The following is a 19,502-nucleotide window of genomic DNA, read 5'->3' as shown; positions in this document are numbered from 1 at the left end:
GCCACTCATAATGTTTTATAATAGCCTACTTTACACTTGAACTGCGGTGTGTGGGCTACTGGAATTCGGCAAATAGGTCTTGTTAGTCCAAGGTGTGCACTCAACTTTTTATTTTGCTTTTATAGACCTTTCTATACGTTGTTTACATTCGTGTAGATGTATCCTATAAATGTAAAAAACTAAAAACATTAAAGGCCTGTTTGACAATGTTTTAAATAATATTGTCACTCGTTGATACGCCTATTTGTATCACCCCTTCAGATAATCTCTTTTTGTATTTGTTTTATTTACTACAACATTAGGCCACACTATTATTGTGAATTAAGTCAATTCCTAAGATGTGAACTTCAGTTCTCTGTGTACTTGCCTGACATTGAACGGAGCAGTGACGCTGTGAGCAGTAGGGTGGGGTCGGGGTGCGGAGGGCGGAGTCTGGGCTGAGGTGACGCTTCTTTTACCCGTTTCTGTTCAGTGGACTGTCGGCCAGCAGCAGCAGCAGCAGCAGCGGAGAAAGTGGAGTGAAGTGAGGAGAAACCCCGACAAGTGTCCCCCCCCGGAGAAAACAACACTGATCTGGAATAATCTAAAGCGTGTGCTCGTGTCTCGACAGGTAAGACTCAATGAATCTGTGTTCACTTTCTCCAGCTGCTTTGTCTTTGTCACCGTCGTGTATTTTTTTCTCTCTCTTTTTTTCCCCCCTCAATATTCGTGCGCATGGTAGTCGCTTTCCTGCTTTCTATGGTAGCGTGTATGTTCACGTGCGTTGATGTTTGGTCTAATTGTTCCTCTTTGCGCACCTGGGTGTAAATCCAGCCTTGTGTTTGGAGTTCATTTCCGCATGCCTCAAGCTGCCCGCTGTTTCGGAGGAAAGCGCGAGCTCTCCGGGCCCCAAAAGTTTCCTTTCTTACGTTAAATACATGTTTGTACTGTTCAAAGTGTCAAAGAGCCCGTTCTGAATAATAATATCGATGCTTTTGGCCCCAGTATCGATCAGTTAACTTGACGTCACTTGTCAATAGTGTCCTACAGTGCCGCTGGTGCGGACCAAGTATGCGCGCGCACGCGCGTATGTGCGTCTGCGTGCGAGAGAGGCAGATGAAGAGAACGGGGCTTTAACCGAGCTAATGTTGAAAGTATGAGGTTACAGAATGTGTATCGGTGATCATGATATGCATTGCATTTTACGGACATCAAAGCATGTATCTTTAGTCCTTGATGAGTATCGGCAGAGAATAGGCCATTTGGGATTGAGTGTTTTGAAGAGGTCATCTAAACAGTTTTGTGAAATCTTATAAACCAACCTATAATCAAGAAGTTGACCAGACGATTAATTGAGAAATATAAAGTGATTGTTAGTTGCGGCACTAAAAAACAAACTGAGTTCAAATGAGAGTAAATAATACAATGAGCTAATCGTGCATGGGCGACTACATTCCTTGTCACATGTCTGTAACGTGTGACATTGAATAATGAATCATGTCCCTAAAATGTGTTCTGTTTCTGTAGCGCTCATCCACTCACGGCTGTTCATTCCAGCAGGGATGTCTCCAGGTGTTGCTAAATCTTCTATGAGGTCATAACTTTAGTCTGAACATGCTCCAGACTTGACGGGACAGCAAGTTTTCAACCCTGCTTATTGGCCGCAGGAGCACACATTTCTTTTATTACATTTCCACTGAAGTGAGTGAGTAAATCCCCTGAAATCAGCGACCATTTTAAATTACTTTTGTTTCATCCGCTTTCTTCTTATGCGATTAAGTCATTTGCGGAGTCCTCTGCCGCCAACTTTAATATCTTTTGAAGTGAAATTTAACGAGGGTCAAATTGGATTTGCAAGTGAAACGGCTTTCCTTTGTCTGGGACTATTAAACACTTAATCACATTACCTATTGTCTTAATTATGTCTAATTATCAGCAATTAACATCACAAAGTACAGAACAGTGCTAAACAACTTTTTTTTTTGCATCCTACTTGTTCTCAAACCAACGCGTCCAGCTGAGGCCGGTGAATGTGTGTCGGGTTGAAAAGGACAGCGTGGCAATACTTCGCGCCTGTCAGGCCTCTGCCGAGCTCACCCTGGGTCTGTGTCATCAAGTAGTGCAGCAGCAGACAGCACCCTGGTTGGAAAGCTGTTCCTGTCTGCCCCCGGGGGATAGGGTAGATGAGACGGGGGGGGGGGGGCGGCGACGACTTACTGTAGATTTTGCCGCTACAGCTGTGGTGGCACGGTGATAATCCTCCAGCCCCCCCCCCCCCTCCTGCTTAATTCCCTGATACTGTCCTACATTAGCAGAGCAAGAGGCCAGGAGATCCTTCAGTGTATATAAATAGGTCTACACTTTGCGAAGGGAATTACTGTATGTGTCATATATCATAACCTCTTTGTTTAGTATGAAGGGTTTTTAATTTTTCAATGGATTCCCTTTCTTGCCTCGTCTCTGTCTGTTCAGTGGGGCCTGGCTGAGTACTTTCCAGGGGGCTCTGTTACAGCCACTCGTCGTGTGACCCGCTGTGTGTTTGCGCAGCACCCGGCCTCTGTGTTTTACAGTTCCCATGGAGAAGGGGGCGCAGAGAGATAACGTTTTCCATTGGCTAAGATAGGAGTCTTTGTGGCGGGCCAGCGTCAGAATCTCCACGGCGTTAACTCCCACAGGCGGTAGAGGAACTCCTCATGAGCCAATGCTGTTGTCGAACCCTGTAGACACCCAGCACTTTATGATTTAACGTGGCTTCCCATTAACCTGTGCAGGTAAACCAGGCAGGTGCAACTGAATGCTAGATTTCCAGAGAAGGGGTTAAATCAATCAAGCCAAAAATAATTGTTTAGTTTCTTTGTTTAGGATGAATACAGTAATTAGCAGGACTGCCAAACACCCATTCAACACCCAGAAAAATAAAACCTGAAGCTTCTCGTGGAGCACAATGTTCAATGCTGAGCAAGTGAGGCTAGCACTGCCCAGCTGAACCCTAACCATGGCCGTCACTGAAATGAATTATTTAACTTGAACAGTTCACTTGGTTGGATAAAACGAGGACAAGAAAATGTCCCTTACTTAAAATGTCAAAGGCCTAATGGCTGTTTCTTCCCATCACACGCACTTAGGAGCAATATGAATGTCTGTCAAGTTTCAAGTGAACGCCTATCAAAGACACCCATGCATCCGCCCAGCAGCATGCTGGAAATAGCTGATCCCTACTGTTTTCTTCATGAATACATTACCTTTTGATTTTATTTCTTCTTACTGACTGTGTATCCAGGGAGGGAGGAAACTAGATTCCATCACTCACTCAATAGACAAAGTTTTCACAGTTGGATGAATTGGCTGAGTTGTACTTCTCAGCATAGTGACTGTCATTGGTGTCAGTTTTTCCTCCTCCTCCTCCCTGTCCCTTAATTACACTGCTGTGAGAGATTGAGAAACGGGATGACGGCAAGGGTGTGGTTGTTAGTTGTGCAACATGATGAACATCAACTTTTCACTAGGAAGTTGTTTGTGCATATGGTCACTCTGTTGCATGACAATCTTATAACTCCGTTATTGGGTTTGTTTTCTTTGAAAGGATTTCAAGATCTCTCGGGTTGAGAAAGTTGTGCAACTCTGGGGCCTGTGCATACTTTACAAAACACTGGATAAGCTGAAATATGGATGGGGGTTTCAGACAATCAGGGCTGTCTTCTTTGTTTCTTTTTTAAAAGTTGACATTTTGGAGGTTAATAAAACAAATGACATGTCTTTTTCAGAATAAGACACTACATTTTTTATAATACTATTTTTCACTTCTAAAATATTCAGATTCTATGTTTTTGTTTTCTTAAAGAACAAACTCAACTGGTTCCTGCAGAGCGTTGTATTCTTTAAGGTCCCTTTAGACTTTTGCCCTGCTCTCCAAAGCACTCCCTCCCTCTCCCTCGTGCCTCTAATCTCCCTGAAAAATTAATCATCTGTCACATCGTCTCAGTGCTCAGCCGCACACCGATGCGTGGCAATTCAAGAAAGAAAAAAAACTCCCTGTCAGGCCTTTTAAACAGGGTTTCAGATGCAGCCACCAAAGTTGGCCAGTGAACACACAGACATCTTGATGTGCTTCAGCCTTTTTGGTCGCATCCAGTGACACTTGAAACCCTGTTTCCTTTTCACTGGGACAGCAGTCAGTGGGACAATGCGGCTAATCTTGTCCCCTCTATCCCAAACAAAGTAACACAGAGGCTCTCTGTGCTGTACGGAGTTCATCCTCTTCCTTCCTACCGCCAACTAAACGGCATTGAGGGGCACATCCTGCTCACTGTAGTCCAAAAGCAGATTAATGGTGCTAAAAGTATTTATCCTTCTTCTGATATGGAAGACAATCTTTGGACATACTTCTGTGTTTATCTCCTGCAATGTGATAAACGCATTACGGTTAACTTTGTGGACCTTTTCAAATGTCACACAGGGGTACACCCCTTTTTTTACTCATTCCCTCCTCCTTTGTCAGCTTTGTGTAATCTGATCCGGCTCTCCACTAAGGCACCTCCTCCGAGACAGCTCACGTTTCCTTTGATTCACAGTGAGATCCCACAGGGAGTAAACAACCAGTTTACAGCCACCATACTGCATCCACTGGCTTAATTCAACTCATTAAAGTAACTGACAGATCTAAGGCCATTAGCCATTCTGCTGCTTTATTTTATTCATTTGCATGCTGACTGTGGTTGACTGTTGTTGGGAATGTTTCCAGTTCAGGCAAAGAAGGGGAGTGCACTGTGCTGCATCTGCCACATTTAGACAGTCGGGTTGTGTGTTGCTCACCAGCAGTATCTCATTGTCTGTTCTTTCTGTGGGCTCTTGGCATGCTGGCGTTGCTATGGTCTGGATTTTATCATCCGCCTGTTAGTCAATTGACAAATGCTCTGGCTCCAAATGTGAACATGAATCTGTGTTCTCCCTGAACGTGGTGTGGTGCATGATGTGATAACGACCTGCAGTAGTTTGTCGCCATAGTTTTGCGTCTACAGTGTGAAAGTGCATCAACTTCTCCTCTCCGACCAGACAGCCCAGCAGTTGGTGAGTCAGATAATGTTGACCACCACTTCCTGTCACCCTCCACAATAAATCCATTAGCTGTGCTCCACTTCACATCCTCTCTCATTGATTTATAACAAACAACCATCCAGTTAGCCCCTGCTGCCTCCATTACAGGGCCATGACAGCTATTGTTGGGCGTGTGTGTGGGTGGGGGGTGTAAAGAATGTGTGGTTTGGGGACCAGGAAGATTGGTGGGGGTGCTAAGCTGTATCCCATTGGGACAGCTGAACCTCTGTGGAGAGTCAGAGCACAATGTCAACTGCTGCCTCTCTGCTCTGACGGCTCAGCTGGCCTTTTACTGTGTCGGGAGGATTGGTCTGTGAGTGCATGGTGACACGTTAATCTGGGAAATGGTGTATAGTAAGAGGAGTGTGTGTGTGTGTTGCATGTCAGGGGACATACATGTGCAGCCTACATGTCAAATAGTTGATCTGTGCAGAAAGCTTTGTGTGGTAACATAATCTGCTTTATTTGCATTTCAGCCTAAACATGACATTAGCAAGCTTGTTAGAAATCACAGTGCATCAGATGAGGTTTCTACAACAAAGCTGCAATGTTCTGACAACCAAAAGACGTTGTAATTTACATAAACAAAAGATAAATGTCTTGTTTGTTTTTTCCGAGATGTGAATTAAAGGGATGGATTGACATGTTTCTTGCCAAGAGTTAATTGATTGACTTCAGTCTCCTGTCTGTACAATAAACAGGAAGTTTATTTTATTGTAAAACAAAATACTGGTTGTAGTTGTACAGGAGGTTGTGTTTGACTATTTCCTGTAGCTTTTGTATCGAGTAAACAAGTGAGCTTTGGAGTTACTGTGCTTATAGATGGATCTTGTCATCTTTAGACGGCGCCAGGCTACCTTCTGTTTCAAGTCTTTATGCTAAGCTAACTGGCCGCTTGTTCTAGTTTCATACATAATTGACAGACATGGGAATGGTATCAATCTTCTCATCTAAATCTTGGCAAGGAGGTGAATAAGTGTTTCCAAAAATGTCAAACTATGACTTTACACACATTTTTCTCAAGCTGGCATGTAAATCCCATAAGAACACGCATCACAAGCTTAGTGACATGTTATTTACACCTCTGACTGCCAAACAGGCATGAGACTAAACAACAACTCACCGCAAACTCTAAAATGTATGTTGGGAGCCTCTCTGGAATCCGACCAGAGTACATCTCCAGCCCCCTGGGCCTCTTCCCTGACCTGATTCATTCCTGCTGTGAGACAAAGAGGTGCTTAGGCCCGCCAAGTCAAAAATCTGGAGCACTGGAATGTTTTTTTCGGTTCGATACGGAGTTTGTGACATAACATGTAAATTATCGTGATGCTTTAATGCAGAGAATAACATGTCGGCATAATCAGTTTATCCCCTTTTAGCAAGACGGTGTATTCAGCCTCACCCAGTTAACGCATTCACTCAGACACTGTGCTGCCACACCCTCATACACAGGGTGTGTGCTGGGGAGACACTCCCTGTCAAACGTGTGTGCGCGTGCATGTCATCCATTGTCTCAGCAGCCATACCCTTTACAATGTATGCTAGTTTCAGCCATGTATGAGTGACATCTTTAAAAGAATTCACAACGTTGGTGTGGAATGTCACACCAGTGTTTCACCATCGGGTGCTGAACAGTATCCATCTCTGCTATTCTGTTGCATCTCGTTCACTGATACGCATTCCTGTTTTTTACTGTGCAGGGGCTTTTAGTTGCCTAAATCAAGTCATCCACAGAGACTGTTGCGTCACAAGATGGCGGGAAGTGATGGGTGTGCGACGTGGTTTTCCTGAGGAAAGTTTGGCCTGCATGTTCCCATGTTCTGTTTGTGTGGTTGGATGGATGGTGGTAAAGATGATGATGGAACAAGGTACAGTGAGTGAAAGGATGCATTACTGATTAACTGGAAGAGAGCAAAGTCCAGTCAGACTCACACAATGCAACCAACAGCTTTTATCCAGCACTGAACAACGGGGGAGGGATCAGCAGATAAGCCTCGACACTCGGTTGTACTATCACCATATTTCTTTTTTTTTTTAAAGTTAGAAAAGTGTTTTTTTACTTTGCAACATGTGATTTTTAAATCTAAACTTCAAATGGTTCTCGGATCTTCTTGGCTTGGACCACAGTCATGGGCAATTAGGGGCAGGAAAACAAATGAATGAGAGAACCCAAGAAGGGAACCGCACTTATCAGCAAACAAGTGAGCATAGCTTCAAACATCAGATGGGTCAGTGGATAAAACCCCCAGTGTACAGTGCCGGAGCAGGGTTTTGGTAACCTAGGAGATACGCGGGGCGTGTCGCAGCATTGCAACAGTTGGCTGAACCCGCTGCCTCGCCCAGAAATACAAAGACTACACAAACACTCTCCCTGATTTACACCGAATGGGGAAGTTGTGTGTGGATGTGGTGTCGACGCTGAAGCTCTGCTTGAAACCAGTAAAACAGGCTTTGTTTTATATCCGTGCCAGTGGATCAAGACTTTGGTAATGGACAGAACTTAAATCTTGGGTCTGTCAGATTTATTGCCATATTGATCGATGGGTAGATGGTCAGGAATTGCTCACAATCTTGGTGGAGCAGCCCTCGTTTAAAAAGAGGCCACACCTTTAGTAGGAATACGCAGTGATTGTAAGCATAGTTTCTGTCCCATGAGTCAGTGCAGTAAGTGTAAGGCAGCATGTAGCTGCAAGCACAGACAGTCCTCCGGGCACCGGTCCTGCAGGATCTCATGCCAGACGGACTACAGCTGAAACTCGCTGAGCTGCTGCTCCCATGAGAGGGTGAGAGATGGACGTGTTGGGACCTTTACAAGAACATTATGTTCAGGTGAATGTGTTGTGAGCACATGATTAACTACGGTGATTAACACATGCAAGTGCAAAAAACAAGTGGGGACTTGCATGTGAATCCATTAAAGTGCCACAGAGAGAAAACGGAGGAGAGCCTTAATGAAGAACATGCCATACACACACTGTCAGTTTTCCTTCATCGTACAAACTGTAATGGAAATCCAAACCTCCTGCAGAAGTTACACTGATGTACAACTACGCACATAGTATGATGGCCAGGTGAGAAAAAGTGGGCCAAGGGACTGAAACCTAACACATCCTTATGCAAAGCCAGAGGGGGAAAAAAAGAATAGGGGGTGGTGCTTTACCTCATGAACCTCCAGTGTCAAAGGCAGGCGGAGAGACGCACAGTAGGTCAGCTTTGTACATATTCCTTTCCTTTGAACCCATCAATCAACTCTGCAGTACTCACTACAGTAAAGGTAATTTATCTAATTTTGTGCTGACGCAGCAGCTTGACATTGGGACTTTCCGGCCCGACTTGTTTTAATAGTTGTAAGGACAGAAGATGAGTGTAGTTGCTTTATGCAGGGACTCATGTTAAGAGCTATAACCAGATGTCAATGGCAATATTTCTCTGTTTAATCCTTTGTCTGTTGACCCCAAAGTACCTTTCAGAAGTGCATCTGCAGAACACTCTGACGTGTACAGTACACTCACACAAAAGCACAATGCACTCCTGCAAAGAATCCTGCCGGTAACCGCCAAACATCTGAAAACACTTGTGACTAGCACAGTGAACGCATTGTGTCGGTCATATGCAGATTTTTCAGTCATGAGGAGGGTTACTGCGGTGGGTGTTATGAGCTGCAGAGATGGAACACATCCTTGCAGGCGGACAGTGAGAGGTTGTCTTTCATAACATAACTAGGAAGTCCTGAAGGATGGACTATACTGTAGTCTTCATTTTGAGGTGGCAAATTAGAATATAAGATATTGTATTAAAAAGAAACCTGGCTATCATATTTAGTGATTTAAAAAAAAAATTAAATATTGATTTAAATATTTGAGTATATATTGTTTTGCTTTATCATCTTAAAGAATTATACGACTCAGCAATATTCAAGCACAGGAGACCAGTGTAAACATAATTATTTTACTATGAAATACAGTAAGATGTCTGAGGATTGAGTATACTTAAATGTAGCAAGATTATTATTTATCATAATGTAGGAGTAACAAGTAGAATGGCAGTTACACAATCTTGAGCACTGATTTTAAAATACAACTCAAAGAGCCCGGAAGGCAGTTGGGTCTTATAATAAAAGTCTGTGTGTGTGTGTGTTTTTTGTCTGCACACGCGCACACATTCCCACAGTGGTTTAGAAACCTGACAAGCAGGTTGCTGATTGCCATGCGTCAGCAGCAGGCTGCTCCCATGGCGGTATGGGCGGAGGCCCAGGGTGAAAGGTCGCTTGTGCTGGCTAGCATTCCTGTCTTACAGCTGCCTCTTTGCCCTCCCTCCCCCATGAGCCTCTGCTGCTGCTCTGTTGTCATTTTCAGGCCAGTGTGCACGGCTGCGAGAGGGAGGGGTCATCTTGTGAACTGTCATACTCTGGTTGCATATAAAAGCTGTATGACTGTTGTGGGAGGGAGCAAACACCTCCCTGGAATATTAAGTCATGCTGTGAAGTTTATCTCCATCATTGTAGCTCGTTACACATCTTGACTTTCTTTTTGTGTTTTTTAGGTTTGCTCCATCGTTCTTTTGATAACGGGAGGCAAGGATGGCAATGCAAAGTAAGTAATTCACAAGTCAGCTCTTGTTTAATAAAAAGTTAATGTATTTTACTTTTAGAAATGTAGTGATTTTCTTTATTTAATTAAAAAATATATATATCATTACTGTAAATGCACCAGAGTTGGCCAAAAGGCTATTTTTCATCTGTAGTCCAGTCAGTGTGTTGATTACAATTTAAAAAAAATGTTTTTAAATATATTTTTAATTTTACTTTTGTATGCATCACCTCACCTCTGTTCATATGATCATTACCTTTCCTACTTCCAACAATTGTTTTCATGTATTTAAGTTGACACTGAAAGTTACTTCTGTAAAAAGGTTCCTTGGATGTGACGTAGAAGTAAAACACTGGTCCACTGTCAACTTGTTTATAAATAACTTTTTTTGTGACGCCCCGTGGTTCCTCTTTGTGCTTGGCAGTGGGTGAAGCTGCCGACAGTGGTATGGCGAAGGTGGAAAAGTGGCAGCAGACGATGTATGGCCTAGACTCGGGCATCCAGTCTGGAGCTACCACAGTCAGAGATGACGACGGCGATTTCGCCACCTCCAAGCACTACACCATGACCACCACTGTCACAACAGAAAAGCCAGGTAAGACGACGAGCACCGGGCCAACCCAGCCAGTGTGCATACACTTCTGGCCTCGCCTTTTTTTTACATGTGGCCTGTGACATCATGGTCGTCATTTCTCGGTAGACGTGGATGCCCACTTCACTAGAGCCCAGCGGGTGCGGGCTGCAATGTTTCCAGAGACGCTAGAGACGAGCACCACCATCCTCTCGACTCAGACGGACCCGTCCCAGATGACCAACGTCCAGCGGCTGGCGGAGCCCTCCCAGATGCTCAAGATCGCAATCGTCCATCTGATCAACTACCAGGACGACGCAGAGCTGGCCACACGTGCCGTGCCTGAGCTCACCAAACTGCTCAACGATGAAGACCAGGTGACGAACGCAGAATCACCTCTGTGCAGTTTGGTCAATATAAGGGACTTATAAGATAATTATATTGACTTTAATGTATTACTGTTGTGCATGATACAGTACAACATGCATTCCTTCAATTCAGAAAATCCATAAAAAGTTTGAGTAATTTATCAAGAAACAAAATGCAGCTTTTCCAGTTTTTCCTATGTTTAATATAATTGTAAATGGATGATGTGGAGGTTTTGAATGGTTGGGTAGACGAGTTTGAAGCCGACATGTCAACTTAAACATCTTAAATGCCACACTAATATAGAAGTAGTATTAAAACCAGGCAGTCACTGACATGTGAATCTATAATTTTCCACCAGTAAACTGAACTCCTCTTCTTTCGTCAGGTGGTGGTCAGCAAGGCAGCACAGATTGTCAACCAGCTTACCAAAAAGGAGGCGTCGCGGCGTGCGCTGATGCAGTCCCCTCAGATGGTGGCGGCGGTGGTGCGGGCGATGCAGAACACCAGCGACATGGAGACGGCACGGGCCACAGCCAGCATCCTCCACAACCTGTCCCACCAGAGAGAGGGCCTGCTCTCCATCTTCAAGTGTGGAGGCATCCCTGCGTTGGTCCGCATGCTCAGGTACCGACAAACGGGAAGAAAGAAAACTTATTTGACTTCAGTCACTTATGACTTTGATCCTTGTTGTTTGCATTTATTGTGGGGAAAAAGACTTTCTTATATGTAGGTATGAAAGGGAACATTTATCTTAAAACACTCTTAGAAAACACTTTTTAGTCAATGTCATTTGCATCTCAAGTCCCGAGTTGAATCCTTTTTGAAGAAGGATAAAAAATAACTAACAAGAATGACTTGGAATCACTCCAGACCTCTTCTACCAGCGAGGACATTTTTCCATTATTGTATGGCAACTGTTTGTGCCATTAGTTTGTGATCCAATCTAAACATGTCTCTCTCCCACAGCTCTCCCATGGAGTCTGTGCTTTTCTACGCCATCACCACGCTCCACAACCTGCTGCTGCACCAGGAAGGAGCTAAGATGGCGGTTCGTCTGGCTGACGGCCTGCAGAAGATGGTTCCCCTGCTGAAGAAGAGCAACCCCAAGTTCCTTGCCATCACCACAGACTGTCTGCAGCTTCTGTCTTATGGCAACCAGGAGAGCAAGGTCTGTGTTCAGTTTCCAGTACACATAATATAATGGCTGTATTGTAATTTAAGACTGTTGTGCTTGTGTACGAGCGTTTTGTTTTGGGTGTGGCATGTGAGAACTGAGCTGCTCAGGAGTTGGCACAGTGAGGGTATGGGTGTGGTTATTTGTTGACTGGGAAAATAGTTGAGGTTTAACTGGTGTTGATCTGCCAGGACAGGCCACAGCTTTGAGATGCGTATGTGCATTGTAAACCGTTAACAAATAAAATTGTTCAAAGGGAGCCTGAGTGCTAAAAAAATATGTTCACGCCATCTGCACTTTGAACTCATAGTTTGTCTCTCACAGCTGATCATCCTTTCCAACTCGGGTCCCGAGGGTCTTGTTCACATCATGAGAAACTACAGCTATGAGAAGCTGCTGTGGACCACGAGCCGCGTGCTCAAAGTCCTCTCCGTGTGCCCCAGCAACAAACTCGCCATTGTGGAGGCCGGTATGTGATGCATGTTCTCTGTGTGTTCAAGCAGTCCTACAGGTGTGTCAACCTGAACAGTGGCTACTGGCTTCTTGTCAACCACGGTGCTACATGACGGCACACTTACTGAGATGTTGAGTGATCTAACTTCTCTCCGCAGGTGGCATGCAGGCTCTGGGTAAACACCTCACAGGCGCCAGCCAGCGTCTGATGCAGAACTGTCTGTGGACACTGAGGAACCTGTCTGACGCTGCCACCAAACAGGTCTGTGGCCACACTCCCTTTCACTCTTCTTGTCCTCCTCAAAATCTGGTCACTTCTATAATTTGACCCATGAGGAACTTTTCTGAAAGCTTTCTCTTCTCTGGTTTCCAGGAGGGTATGGACAGCCTTCTACAGGTGTTGGTGGGCCTGCTTAGTTCAGACGACCTCAACATGCTCACTTGCGCCACCGGCATCCTGTCGAATCTCACGTGCAACAATGCCCACAATAAAACTCTGGTCACCCAGGGCAACGGTGTCGAGGCGCTCATCCACGCCATATTACGTGCCAGTGAGAAGGAGGATGTGACAGAACCTGCGGTTTGCGCTCTTCGTCACCTGACATCACGCCACCAGCAGGCTGAGATGGCACAGAATGCTGTGAGGAGACACTACGGCATCCCCGCCATCGTCAAGCTGCTCAACCAACCCTACTACTGGCCCGTCATCAAGGTAGAGAAAAGGAAGGATCGAGGGAATGGAAGGGGCTTAAATGAGGGTCAATGCGATTTTTAAAGTTTACAATTCATTAAATGATTAACGTAATTCTTCATGCATTTTTTTTTTTTTTCCTAACTGTTTTGCAAAGAGGGAACGAGGAAGGGAGTGTTTCCCGCTAGGATGTTTTTTTTTACAAAAGACGAGAAAAGTAGCCCATTGACCAACGGATGTTATTTTACCAGTGCCTATATGCTTTCGCTCTGATATAGACCAGGACTTATTGTCGATTGTATAGCCCAATTTAAAAAGCTGCATATTTAACATAGGCACTGCACACCCCTGTGTTTTATAGTATGACATATACACGGGTTCTGTTTAGTTATGTGACGAAGGCTAAGACTAGGCATCTACTCACTTTTTCAACTTAATCCTTAATTCAAAATGAACATCTACAGACCAATTAACATAAGATATGCATCAAGTAAAACATTTTTTCAATGTCAAATTGCTCAGTGAGAGGTGTTGGCTGAAAGCAGGGGGTTTGAGGGAACATAAGATAAGTACTGCGGTAAATGAGGAGACAGATGGGCCGAGAGGATGGCAGGTCCTGCTGAAAGCCAGAATCTCAATCAACCTGAGGGAGCATGAAATGTCATGACAGCAGGAACAGTATGTTGTACAAGACCAGGCTTTATGGGGGAGAAACATTAGCAAATCATAGTTTTTGCTTGCGATTGTTTGTCAGTCTAGTTTTACTTGCTGACCAGTAATAGTGAACAGTACCATGACATGATCTTTTTCCTCTCTTCCCTGCCTTAAGGCTGTGGTTGGCCTGATTCGCAACCTGGCCCTGTGCCCAGAGAACCAGGCCCCTCTGAGGGACGCTGGAGCGATCCCACGTCTGGTCAACCTGCTGCTCAAAGCCCACCAGGACGCCCAGAAACATGGTTCATCCTCCCAACAGACATACCAGGTGCCTGCTTGTGGTTACTGATTAACTGTGTGTGGGTTTAAGGGATTGTGGAAATTAGCAGTTGTAAATTTTTTATGAATTTCTGTATCCCTGCGTAACATTTCTTCTCATCGTGCTCTTCAGGATGGAGTGAGGATGGAAGAGATTGTAGAGGGCTCCACAGGAGCACTGCACATCTTGGCAAGAGATCCCATCAACAGAGCAGAGATCGCCAACCTGCAGACCATCCCTCTGTTTGTTCAGGTAGCAGAAGAAACTGAAGCTCCCTCACATCACTGTCTTAAAGACTTATTTTGTAGCGGTTTGTTTATTTACCTAATTTCCTTCCTCCGCTCTCTAGCTCCTCTACTCTCCAGTGGACAACGTGAAGCGTGTGGCAGCGGGCATCCTGTGCGAGCTGGCCCTGGACAAACCGTCAGCAGAGCTCATCGACAGCGAGGGAGCGTCGGCTCCGCTGATGGACCTGCTGCACTCCAACAACGAGGGCATTGGTAGGACACCCAGATAATGCACCGCAGTTAGCCTACCGTAATGTAGCATTTAGTCGTAGGTGGAAAGAAACGCAAGTGCTGTACTTACTCTTAAGTGCAGTTTCCAGGTACTTCCCTCGACATAACATGTCCATTTTGTGACCCGGTCTATTTAAAGTAAACTTTTTTTTAATGCAATCTAATTAATAAATATTGTGCAGTGTTAGAATTTTAAACCTACATGTCTGACTGCATGACATCAACATACTTAGAAGTTAATTAATTGATAATTCAGCACAGAATAATCTGGAAGATGCTCATTATAGCTTACTAATATAATATTCTGTTGTGGTATTGTTAGTTTCTTGCTAGGACTTGGATGTGAAGAGTTTTACTGTTCTTTTGTATGATAAATATGAAACTAACGCCAGCAGCTTGTTAGTTTAGCTTAATCTGGACAAAAACTAACGTTTAAACAAACAAGATAACATATTAATAAGTGAGCTTTAGGGGTGCTGGTAGACAGACCTTGTTACCGTTAGATAGAGAAAGGCTCACGGTTTCCCCCTCTTGCTAGTATTCATGCTAAGCTAACAGGCTTCATATTACAAGGTTTCACGTTTTTTTATTTGTCATTGTACGACAGGTTTGCACAACGACATTTAGATCGTAGTCACAATTTTCTACATTGGAACGAAAACAAACAACGATACTATTGTGTATATGGTATATATCCTTAAAGACGGCCGTTTATGAGCCTTCTTCACCAGGATGGAGATGTGTGATTTAAGCGTGGTATCGATCTTCATATCTAACTCTTGGCAAGAAATTGAGTGAGTGAGCGGATTTCCCCTGAACAATTCTTTTAAATAAAGTAAATCCCTCAACGTGACCAGCAAATGGTCCTGAGAAAAAAATAACCAAATTGTCTTTTTAGCAAATGTTGTCGGTACTAAATCAGTCTTGGCTACTTAAAAGAATGTGTTAGGCTGAATTAGGCAAAATTGCTGTTTATGCACTACCTGAATACCTATTTTGCTGGTGCATTAGAGTAAATTGTGGATTTGGATTAGTTGTTTTTTTTCAATACACCCACGCTGTAATATAGTGCATCTGGAAAGTATTCACAGCACTTCACTTTTTCCACATTTTGTTATGTTACAGCCTTATTCCAAAATTGATTAAATTCATTATTTTCCTCAACATTCTACACAACAACCCATAATGACAAAGTGAAAACTGTTTTTTTGAAAACACAACATGTACATAAGTATTCACAGTCTTTGCGCAATACTTTGTTGAAGCACCTTTGGCAGCAATTACAGCCTCAAGTCTTCTTGGGTATGATTCCACAAGCTTGGCACACCTATTTCTGGGAAGTTTCTCCCATTCTTCTTTGCAGAACCTCTCAAGTTCCATCAGGTTGGATGGGGAGCGTCGGTGCACAGCCATTTTCAGATCTCTCCAGAGATGTTCAATCGGGTTCAAGTCAGGGCTCTGGCTGGGCCACTCAAGGACATTCACAGAGTTGTCCCGAAGCCACTCCTTTGTTATCTTGGCTGTGTGCTTCGGGTCGTTGTCCTGTTGGATGATGACCCGTCGCCCCAGTCTGAGGTCCAGAGCGCTCTGGAGCATGTTTTCATCCAGGATGTCTCTGTACATTGCTGCATTCATCTTTCCCTCAATCCTGACTAGTCTCCCAGTTCCTCCTGCTGAAAAACATCCCCACAGCATGATGCTGCCACCACCATGCTTCACTGTAGGGATGGTATTGGGTTCCTGGTCACCTCCCTGACTAAGGCCCTTCTCCCCCGATCGCTCAGTCTGGCTGGGCGTCCAACTCTAGGAAGAGTCCTGGTGGTTCCAAACTTCTTCCATTTCCAGATGATGGAGGCCACTGTGCTCATTGGGACTTTCAATGCTGCAGAAATTTTTCTGTATTCTTCGCCAGATCTGTGCCTCAATACAATATACAATTCTGTCTCTGAGGTCTACAGATAATTCCTTGGACTTCGTGTGTGTGGCAGTTTAGAAGTGGACTCCAATCACGTTTTAGAAACATCTCAAGGATGATCAGTGGAAACGGGACGCACCTGAGCTAAATTTTGAGTGGCATGGCAAAGGCTGTGAATACTTATGTACATGTTATGTTTTTGTTCTTTTTTTTAATAGATTTGCAAAAAACTGTTTTCACTTTGTCATGTGTAGAATGTTGAGGAAAATAATGACTTTAATCCATTTTGGAATAAGGCTGTAACAAAATGTGGAAAAAGTGAAGCGCTGTGAATACTTTCCGGATACACTGTATATTATTGTTAAAAAGAGAGGAAGGTTTTTGTATGTCGCTGAATGTATCCTGATTCTTTTCCCCTCAGCTACTTACGCTGCAGCCGTGCTCTTCCGCATCTCCGAGGATAAGAACTCCGACTACAAGAAGCGGGTGTCTGTGGAGCTGACGCACTCTCTGTTCAAACACGACCCCGCTTCCTGGGAGATTGTGAGTGTCTGGCGCCCTCCATTGCCAGGATTATATCACCCTTCATAATACTTTTAAGGAGTAATAAACTGTCTATATTTAAGTGTTGACTTTATTTGACTTTTGCCCTCTCGTGAACTCTGCAGGCCCACAACAGCGTCCCCATGGAAGGACCCTATCCAGATGGTGAGTAACTACGTCTGAAATGTGCACAGGCGGCACATTCCTCAGCTGGGTCAGTTCACCACAGGCAGCAACAGCAGTGTTAAAATACTGTAATCTGCTAACGGGTTGCCTCCCTGCTGCAGCCTACGGATTTCATTTACTATCATAATTTGGTAGCAAAATAAATAGTTCCACTTTAGGCTTTCTATTAATAAATCACTCCCTGGACCTCATTGAAAAGTCTAAAAGGTTTTCCTGGTGTCTCCTTATGTGTTTGCATCTTTCTCTTAATTCCCGTCCTTTTTCTCTCTATGTTTCTCCTTGTTTGCCCTTTGGTATTCTCAGAGCAGAGAGACTCTGCTTCTCCTCTCACGACCATCACTCCACTCCAGAAATGTGTCAAACGTTAAATGATGTTCCACTAGCTTGTACAATTCTCTGTGCTGCTGTTCCCATTGTCATGACAGCAACACTAACTAAGTTAGGCCATAAGATCGGTTAGTTCAATGTGTAACAACAAGTGATAAACAAAACACAAATGTTATCTCTTACAGAGCTGGACGCTGCTTACCAAGGCTACGGCGGTTATGCAGCTGACATGCCCATGGACGCCATGGAAGGAGTAATGATGCAGGACGAGTACCCAGGCGGCATGGCCTACGACAGACAAGCGTACCCGGAATATTAAACAGTCAGTACATACAAACGGTGCCTCAGCCAATCAGGATCAGACATCTCAAATTTAAATCTTACATTCTTCTCATTAACATAAAAAAATGAAATGAGTAAATAAGACTTAATTAAAACAAACTAAATATCCTTCTTTATGAACGTTTAACACTCCGATACCAAACAAGTACAAGATACTGCTGATAACGTATTTTAAAAGTACAATATAAGAATATTTGGAAGAGAAATTATGAGTATAGATTAAACAAAATGTAATTAATTAAAATATATCTTTGTTTTATTTGTGAATTAAGTTTGATTCCCAAATAAAATAATATAAAAGTAAAAAAACAGTTTGAACTTTGGCTGAATATTTTGCGTTTAAGCTGATGGTAAGAAAGTAGGTTGTCAGCCTTTTCAAAGTCTGATGTTTTGTTACTACAACATAATAACTTTTGAATTATAATGGTGGTTGAAGAGCTGAGCTTGAAGTAAGTTGATATTGTGAAATCTGATTTTTATTTTTATTTTTCTCATAAAGACCCTGAGGAGATGGAGATGTGGAAAAGGAAGTGCTGACATGGGACAAAGAAGAGAATAAAGGCGTCGGTAGAGATTATTCCCTCTGCTCTCTGCCTGATGTAATATATGCAATTATCACAGAGTACGTGACTCATAATCTTAACAGGGCTCAACTTTGTTTTAAAGCATACTTTTGCTGATTATAACTTTGACGATGCTTGTAGGTTTCTGTTAGAAAACCTTTTTAAGAGTGTATGTGAGTGCGCATGTGAGTGTGTGCGAGTGTTTGAGTGTTTATGCTTTTGGGTGGGTATTCTATGCCAAAGAGATTTTATTTTGTGACGATAATCGTGTAGCTTCCACCTTTTCTTTTCTTTTTCTTTAAAGAAAATGGGGGGAAAAAATACAATGAGTACTAGTTGAAAACACTGCCAGAGGAGGCTCGACGTGCACCTGCTCACCGCTCTGTTTCTTTCTTAACGCCTTTGTAAAAGTCACTGCTGTCTACGATGTAGTTTTGACACTATATACTGTCAACTTTCTTCCGCTGTGACCAACTGTTTAGAGTCGGTGAAGAGTTAGTCTCGCAGCACTAATTCAGTAGGCGTGAGCAAACTAGGAGAGGGAGGTCTTTGACACTCCTGAGAGAGCAGTGTAGGGCTGCCCCCCAACCCCACCCACACACCTGTAGGTGAACAAGATGGTGGTTTGTTTTTTCAGGAATTGTGGCTCATCTTTTATAAGTTATTCACAACCAGAATATCAACAAAGATGTCTTTTTGTTAGGAAAAGAGTGTGTAGGAGAACAACATGGCTACAGTGGTTTTGCAGATGTTTTCAACAGGCTGACTCATAATCAACAGTGTGATATAGTTGGGGATGGCCCTACAGCTGGAGCAAACTACTGACGGGGAAATTTGTCTTTCTACTTAAGAGTTTTTACTGAAATTTTGTTTAATAAAAATAAAGGATATATTAAACCCGACATGGTGTCCATGTTTGAAATTATTTACAAGTTATCCAAATTTGAAAGCTCTAATTGCAAGCTTAATGAAATTACATTTTTTATATGTTTTGCATTTGATCTTAATATTTAGCCATTTGTCTTGGTCAAATTTGTCTCCTAATGACTAGTTATGGATAGCTGAGTGATATATTTTATATAAGTGTAGACGGGTTAGTTAATTGCTGCGCTCGCTGCAGCTGTCTTGTGAAATGACTGCTTCTTTCATTCCTCGCTGTTCACGGTCTTCAACACACAAATTGGTCATCCGGGGAGAGGGATCCTCCTCTTGCTC

At 43.5% G+C, this 19,502-nt stretch overlaps 1 protein-coding gene across 1 annotated transcript; it reads left to right on the top strand.

Moving 5' to 3' along the window:
* Window positions 1–452: 452 nt before the first annotated feature.
* jupa (junction plakoglobin a) lies at window positions 453–19,189 on the top strand. The gene is made up of 16 exons (XM_034530660.1): window positions 453–610; window positions 9,616–9,665; window positions 10,087–10,257; window positions 10,363–10,610; window positions 10,988–11,226; window positions 11,569–11,770; window positions 12,101–12,245; window positions 12,388–12,491; window positions 12,603–12,941; window positions 13,750–13,902; window positions 14,026–14,145; window positions 14,243–14,393; window positions 16,748–16,869; window positions 16,995–17,034; window positions 17,568–17,704; window positions 18,224–19,189. The coding sequence occupies exons 2-15, from the start codon at window positions 9,653–9,655 to the stop codon at window positions 17,699–17,701; spliced, it is 2,181 nt and encodes a 726-aa protein (XP_034386551.1). The 5' UTR covers window positions 453–610; window positions 9,616–9,652; the 3' UTR covers window positions 17,702–17,704; window positions 18,224–19,189.
* The last annotated feature ends 313 nt before the right edge of the window (window positions 19,190–19,502 follow it).

The sequence above is a fragment of the Cyclopterus lumpus genome, chromosome 1, assembly GCF_009769545.1.
Source record: "Cyclopterus lumpus isolate fCycLum1 chromosome 1, fCycLum1.pri, whole genome shotgun sequence".
Lineage (NCBI taxonomy): Eukaryota > Metazoa > Chordata > Actinopteri > Perciformes > Cyclopteridae > Cyclopterus > Cyclopterus lumpus.
Note: the sequence above shows the minus strand (reverse complement) of the source record. Positions and strands in the feature narration are given on the sequence as shown.